Genomic DNA, 7,541 nt, shown 5'->3' on the forward strand with positions numbered 1-7,541 from the left:
GCGGTGCTCTTTTTAGTCTTTCTTACGGTGGGCCGCGCCCGAGCCTCTCTCCCAGAGCCTTATAAAACTAGATACGTGATAACAGATGGAAGCAAGAAAGAATAGAGGAGGCAATTAGAAACATGAGGAGATAAGGGGGGTAGCGTACAACGACACTGGTATGTTGGTCAGATTAGAAGGAGACAAAGCACCAAGGAGGGGGAGAGATGCATTCCTGATGTGCGGGTCAAGGAGGCGAGCAGGAACAGTAGCCGAACAGGCAGAGGAGGCAAATGAAAAACAGAAGCGTCTTGGGTCTCTGGTTTCTTGTACCCCTCGCCATCCCCCATTCTGTCAAGGTCTGCTGGCAATGGTGGATGCGGTTCCCACGATTTGAGGCTATTGCCACTTGATGTTTGGAGCACGGAGCAAGGCAGTGACGAAAGACGAAAAATGTAGTGAGTAGCACTCGCCCTCTGGAACCCCACCGTTTGACCAACTCCTTGGTTCCCGTCGCTGCATGGTATGGGGAAGGGCCCAATAGCGGGACGGTTTATTTTTTGCAGGAGGCAGACTGGAAGGTAAAATTGATCGGAAGGGTGACAAGGGGTGGGCATGGACCAAGTCTCGGGGCCAGGGATGAGCGAGACAGATGTGCGTACAGAATTACATATGGGGACAGCCACTGGAGTTAAAGAAAGTAACGTCCAAAGGGGCAGCAGGGAAAAACAGTACCTGATTTTTTGCTTTTCATGTGGTGGTATTGTCACTTGCGGGACCGAGAATGACGCGAAAATGGTACAGCTGGACAGAAATTGGTGCGAGGTGATGGTGCCATTGCAAAGGCACCGATTGGATTCTTTTTTACTTTCTCCTCTTCGGGTTGTTGATGTTCCTGATATCCCTTCCTTGCCTCCTCTCACATATCCATCTCGTCGGCATTGTCGCCTCCGATGTTGACCCTCTTCCGACCCTGGCCCGTGAGCTGCGAAAGGGCGACCTTGTTGACCTGGCCACCAATCTTGCGCTGCATCTTGGCAATCTCCTCCTCGGCATCGACCGCCTCGGCCTCCGCGTAGTCCAGGACGAGCCTGCGGCCCAGCAAGTGAGTGTCTCGCAACGCGTTGAGCGCGTTTTCCGCCTCCCTGGGTGTGACAAACTCTGCAAAAGCAAAACCCCTTGTCGAGTTGCCAAACTTTTTGGGCAAACGCACCGCCCGAAGCTGGCCGTATGTACTGAAGAGGGTGCGGATGTCTTTCTTGGTGACTTCGAAGGGCAAATTCTTGATGACGATTTTGGTTCGCTGACCCGCTGCCTTGCGGGCCTTGTCCTCCCGCCGACGCTCTTCTGCCGCGTCCTGGCCCTTGTGCGAGGCCTTGACGGCGAGTGTGTGACCTTCGAGCACGAATCCATCCATGGACTTGAGGGCGGCCTGTGCTTGTTCCTTTGTCTTGAAGACAACGAAACCGAATCCCATACTCAGCACCTGCCCTGGCTTCTTGGGATCCATCTTAGTCTTTACTCTGGCGGAGACAAAGCCATCCAACGGCTTGAACGTCTCTGCCAACTTCTCCGTGGTCGTGGTGAAGTTTAGGTTTCTAACGAACAGCGACGTTGTTTCAACGTCACTTTCGCCCTGCTCATCCCGGCCCAAAAGTTCCGTGACACTCAGCTTCTGGACACCGGTGGGTCGATCCTCCTTGCCCTGCGTCATGTTTACTGAGGCATCATTCTTGAAAAGGTCTTTAGGGCCCTTCTCAAGGAACAGGACGGTGTCCTTGATGCGCCTGTATGCGAGCTTGGCAAAAGCCGCCTTTGCATGTGCGGGCTGCGGGAACTCAACGACGGCAATGGTACCACTGGGTGGCATCAACACTCTCAGGACGGTGCCGTGCTCCTCAAACATGGTTCTCAGCTCTTCCATTGTAGTCCCGAACGGGAAATTCTTGACCAGAATGGTCGTGTCGCCCCGCTTTTGTGACTTGAAGGCATCGAGATCCACGCCGTTCGATGCAAAGTATGCCTTAGTCTCTTGGATGATCGACGTCTCAGCGATGGCCTGCTTAACACCGGCATCTGCCGAAGTAGGGTCCAGCAGCTCCGACTTTGACACGCCCAGGCGGCTTGCAACGGACGCGTTGACTGCATCCTGGCTCATATAGAGCGAATTCCAGTTGAACGTGCTAGAGGCAGCCTCAGCCTTCTTTCGGATCAGGTTCTGTTTTTTCAAGGGAAGCTTTGAGATTGCGAACTCGTCCAGCCCAGCATCACGCTTTCCCTCAGCGGGCAAGACGTGTAAAAGTCGCCCTTGGAAGGTCTGACCATCCGTCGACTGGAATGCGGCGACTGCTGATTCTGGACTTGTAAACAACACCATCGCGTAGCCCTTGCTAGCGCCGCCAGCAGTGACTGGCAGGTGTACCTATTAAGGAGATTAGCAATCTGAGTCTCGCCATGATGTTCTCAAGAAGAGCTGAAAAGGCAATCATTTTTCAGAAAGTCGAAGCATCTACTAAAATACCGATCCAAGGGTCGCATCAACCATCAATTGATGTCAGCTGTCCCTATCTGGATTCATCACATGATTGAATGGCACTCTGTGGCGCGAAAGCGAAATGAGACGATGTTTGCTTACCTCTTGAAGCTCCCCAAACTGTTCGAAGTGCGCCCGTAAGTCACCTTCGTTGGCACTAAAGGGTAGGTTCCGCACGAACAGTCTAGAGGTCCGCTTGATGGTGGCGAGGGCGCCATCCTCTTCAGCCTTCTCAGAGGGGGCCGGGGTGTCCTTCGCCACGGCTCCACCTTCAGTCTTGGTCTTGGGCTTCTCGGGGCTCTTTGCAGGCTCCTTTGGCTGATCCGCGGGTGCACTTCCGACTGTCTCTCCACTGTCTTGTTGGACTGGAGGCAGGAGTACCTCGTTGTCATCAACTAGATCCAACAATCGGTTCGTCCTAGAACGAAGCCAATCATCGTCCGTGGCGGCCGCGTTGGCGGGAGCTTGCTCCTGAGGAACGTCTTCTGTCGACTCAGGAACTGGAGCGGCGTCCGGCATTGCCTCGTCCTCTTCCAGCAGAGGCTCTGGATGCTCGTCTCCCTTAGGTGCCTCCCTCATCTGCCGTTTCTCAGGCCGACCCGGGATGGCCTCATATTCATCATCACTCTCGTCGTCTTTGAGCAACTTCTTCTGCTCCTTGACGGCAGCAATGCCCATCACATCTGACGTCTCATCTGCAGAGTGTTTGCCAGGATGCATGACTTCCAAGAATTCTCGCAGCTTAGGATCCGATTCATCCAGATCCTCCCGCTTGCGCTTCTTCTTCGCATCCTTCTCGTCACTGGGTGGTGGAGGGGCAATAGAGTCTGACGGTGTTGCCACAGTCGTCTGCCCACCACTACCCCACGCCTTTTGGGGGACAGGATCTGCAATCTGTAGGAGGGGGAGACATGAGCATTTAGGGGTCTGCGCGTTTAGCTGGGAGGGTGTCCAAAACGTACTGGTCTTGCAAGCTCGACATTGATCCTTGACATGCGGATGTAGGATTTGTTGAAGTACTTGACCGCCTTGGTAGCAACCTCGGGTGTCTTATATCCAACATAACCAATCCTTCTCTGAGGGATGAGCTTGACGTCAGTCACCTCACGACCTCCGGCCGAGAAGTGCTTCCGAAAATCAGCATCGGTGATGTTGGGCGGCAGCCCTCTAACGAAGATGCGGGAGGTCTCCATTGTGGTTGTGGCAGCAGCCATTACAAAAACAGGGGGTATCTCAGTAAAAATAAGAAAAAGAAATCAGAACTGGGTGAAAGGAAGAGAGATTATGAGCTCAAGTGCTCGGTGTTGTTGCGGCTATAAATGCAAGGCCATACTGTCGTGGTATGAGGAAGAGTTGGGAAGGATTTGTTGACATCTAGGTTGGAAAACGGGACTTAGCTAGAAGTTTTTTTTTTCTGCCGCCCCATCCTTATCGGTATCGACACGTGATAGACAGCCCCGCCTTGTCACCGTTAGCGCATGACTGCCGTAGCGTCCCATTAGGAAGGAGGCTTTAGGCCCGTGCGTTCATGGCAACCCAACTCGATCAAATGGACCCTTTCCCGTCGCGGGCACTCTATCGGGCTTGGTGAAAACACGCGACAGCCATTCCCCGACGGAATTCTCTTACAAACCCAATTCCACATCTGAAGCTTCTTGATGTAAGTAAACAAATCAATGTGCTCCGACAGCTTGCTAATAATCCCTTCAGAGCCACTTAACAAACGAGTGAGTTAGTTACCAGCCTGCCGAAGGCGCAGCAGCGGTGGACGCGATACCAAGAAAAGGGGTCTTGCCGAAGACCTGCTGCGCAAACATCCGACACCCTGTTCCGAGGCTGACAACGACAGCGTGAACTTTAGAACCACTCCCACCGTTTTCGATTACCACAATGGCCGACGTCAAGAGCAGCTCGCCCGCTCCCCGGGAGAAGCTGGAAGGTACGTCAAGAGACAAGAGCGGTCTGTGATACAGGCTTAGGCAGACGAGGCTGACAAAGTCTGGAAATTAGCACAAGTCAAGAGCGCCGACATGGTAAGGCTTGGCGACGACGTCTTCAATTCATGAAGTTGACAATTCTACAGACCGAGGACATGCAGCAAGAGTCTATTGAAGTCGGTACGTAACGTCATTCCCCGGGGAAGCCCCTCCGCAGGACCCCGCCGCGTACTAACGACCCCTCCACAGCCCAGGAAGCCATGGCCAAGTTCACCATCGAGAAGGTGCGCATCTTCGATATGCTTAACATCTAGCAAATGACGCTGTGTACTGACAGGGACGACAACGCACAGGATATCGCCCAGCACATCAAGCGAACGGTTAGTCCCGACTGTCCCTCGGTTGCTTCTATTGCCATTGCTGACAGGCCTCGGTTAAACAGTTCGATGAGCGCAAGGGTCCTACATGGCACTGCATCGTCGGCCGCAACTTTGGCAGCTTCGTTACCCATGGTATGCCCGTCCTATATTCCGGCAGCACGAGGGCCAGAAGCTGACCTTCGCGTAGAAACTAAGCACTTCATCTACTTCTATCTCGGCCACTGCGCAATCCTGCTCTTCAAGACTCAATAAATGAAGCGACTATCCGAGAACAAATCAACCGACCACCACTGTCTTAAGACTTGGAATCCCCCTGGAACGACGCCTCGCAGATATGATGTACAAGACAAAGCTTAAGGGGAGGCACTACCGACGGGCCTGATACGGAATAATGGGAATATGAACTTGTGCAAAAGGCGTGTGCTGATTACTTCAACGACGGGGAGAGAGTGAACCAAAAGGGGGTATCGAAGTGCTGTTTTTGGGGCAGTTAAACCTACCGTTTGGCTTCAGCCAGGCGAGACTGAATCCATTCATCTATAAACACGATACAATTCTCGTTGCACAAGGCCGTCCTAGCCGGGCAGGTGTCTCCATGAACGCCAAACAAGCCAAAGGCCGCTGAGTGGTGCTCCCTTCATCTCCAGCATAGCTCGCATCGTAGGACGGCGGTCTTTGGCTGGAAGATACGTGACGATGAACCCACAAGCTACAGCTCCTCAGATACACCGCTCATACCACCAACAGCGTAGAGGTGGCTATTGCCAGATCAGCTGTGTCTCTCCGTTGCCCATGCTCGGCGGCATGCGCAAGCCGGCCAACATTCTGCGCCAAGTCCATGTCCTGGGCCAGCGTCGGCGAACGGGTGGATGTTGACACACCGAGGACCAGACCTCATAACTTGGTAGCAATCAGCAGAGCATCAGCTCCCTTACTTCTGCCACTTGGCTCCTCAATAGACATCGGTCGAAATCACATTCATGGGAAGGGACCGCGGCCGAGACGCCGTTTCAGGAGAGGCTTCTGACGAATCAGCCCCAGCATCACAAACACACACCATCCACCTCAGAATCAACAGCGCCGGAGTCCAAGCCGACAGGAGCGAATGGGAGATTCTACGCCGTGAGCTAGGTTCCAGGAACTTGGGAGCCAATGTAGACTTGTCGTACCCAGAGCAGAATGTCGGTGGCAGCAGCGGCGGCAGCACTCTCAATGGCCCAAAACCCGGCATCCTGCAAGAGAGTTGCAGTTTGTCCATTTAACTAATTCATACGCGAAACCAAGGCCCATGCTTTTTCGTCTCAAGTTTCGTCGCTCTCCCGTAGATTATGGATTGCCCCCCCAATTCCGTGACACGGCACCCTTTGTACCATAGTTTAACGAAAGGGGACCGCCTCCTTTTTTTTTTTTTCATTTACCTTTTCTTGGCCGAAAAAGTAAGGATGGCTTGTTGTTCTCTCGAAGCAGAGGGAATCAACCGTCCCGTGTGTGCCTATCCCGACTTGCCCGGGCCACAAAACCGGGCCTCTGGGCATATTGAAGACAACTGGGAGGGGCAATTGGTGACTCGTTCAGGATTTGAGTCACGGCGAAGACTTTGGGGTCGGGTTTATGCTATTTTGTTCTAAACCACGGACACGACCAAAAGCTCGCCGTCGTCAGGACGGACTCATCGTTGGGTGAAGGCAGGCGGCGGTGCATGTATCTCGTCCCCATGAGCCCCACACCGTCCGGGCTGGGGTGACATCGAAAGTGGCTTTGAGCACCCAGGCACCCAGCAGGCAATTTTGCTGTCAGGTACCTTGCGGGACAGGGTACGTACTGGACAACGGAAGCCATCCATCTCACCTGACGCCAGAAGCGGCCGGCCCCTCACTTATCGCGGGTCCTGGATCATGGCTGATAGGACCCGTGCGAGAACCAAGAGACCAGCGCTAAGCTGAGGTGGCCAGGCGGCGCCGACGCACCACGCGCTTTGGTGTAGGCGAGAAGAGGAGCCCGCCCGCTTTACTGGGCAGCCGGTGGCTGGCTGCTGCCGGATCGACACGAACGGGAAGGGCAGAAATGCAACGGGGTCGTTGGCAGTGGAGAGAGGGGGAGGGGGGGTTGATGTTGGTTTGTCTGCAACGCATATATATATTTCAGAGCTTCTCTTGTACGGAGACCTGCAATGGCAGCTTATAGCGACAGATTGGTAGATGACCGCACAATGAAGCCGGCGGAGCTGCTCACGACACCGTTTCCATTTGGCCATATCCCTCGCGGATAGGAAAGATTTGAGGGGTTTAGCAAACGGTGCAGAGCGTTTTTGTGCGTGCGTGTGTGTACCGCCTCCCACACCAAATCATAAGAGTCGGTGGTTTTTTTTTTTTTTTTTTTTTTTTTTTTTTTTTTTTTTTTTTACGACCTTCCGGAAATTCTCTTTTGGCGGCCGCCATGTTATCCCGAGGTGCAGGCCCGCCGCAAAGCGCAGCAACCCATGGGTCGAATGTGATCAGAGGTTTGCCATGGATGGTGGATGGATGAATTGATCTGCCGCCGATGCCGTCGTTCCCCTCTCCACGGCATGCCGCAAGCCTGGGCGCACAGGTGACGTACACCAAGTGTGATGGAACCCGTACCAGTCAATGGAGGCGGGGTAAGGCCAATGGCGCCGCCGGAACAATTAATTCATCATCAACCTTTTTGGTGGTGTTGCAGAGAGAAGCTCTG

General features: G+C 53.7%; 2 protein-coding genes across 2 annotated transcripts; one reads left to right on the plus strand and one right to left on the minus strand.

Annotated features, from left to right (window-relative positions):
* Positions 1 to 898: 898 nt before the first annotated feature.
* EsH8_VII_000761 (RNA-binding ribosome biosynthesis protein MRD1) lies at positions 899 to 3,705 on the minus strand (the record flags this gene model as incomplete). Its single annotated transcript, XM_083270894.1, has 3 exons — positions 899 to 2,401; positions 2,615 to 3,406; positions 3,475 to 3,705. 3 exons carry the CDS (start codon positions 3,703 to 3,705, stop codon positions 899 to 901), a joined length of 2,526 nt encoding a protein of 841 aa, XP_083128451.1.
* A 697-nt stretch (positions 3,706 to 4,402) lies between these two features.
* Positions 4,403 to 5,081, plus strand: EsH8_VII_000762 (dynein light chain DYN2; the record flags this gene model as incomplete). Its single annotated transcript, XM_083270895.1, has 7 exons — positions 4,403 to 4,451; positions 4,523 to 4,545; positions 4,596 to 4,629; positions 4,699 to 4,733; positions 4,803 to 4,829; positions 4,892 to 4,961; positions 5,017 to 5,081. The coding sequence occupies 7 exons, from the start codon at positions 4,403 to 4,405 to the stop codon at positions 5,079 to 5,081; spliced, it is 303 nt and encodes a 100-aa protein (XP_083128452.1).
* Between the last annotated feature and the right edge of the window lie 2,460 nt (positions 5,082 to 7,541).

The sequence above is a fragment of the Colletotrichum jinshuiense genome, chromosome 7 (genome assembly GCF_051148585.1).
Source record: "Colletotrichum jinshuiense chromosome 7, complete sequence".
In the NCBI taxonomy this organism is placed as follows: Eukaryota; Fungi; Ascomycota; class Sordariomycetes; order Glomerellales; family Glomerellaceae; genus Colletotrichum; species Colletotrichum jinshuiense.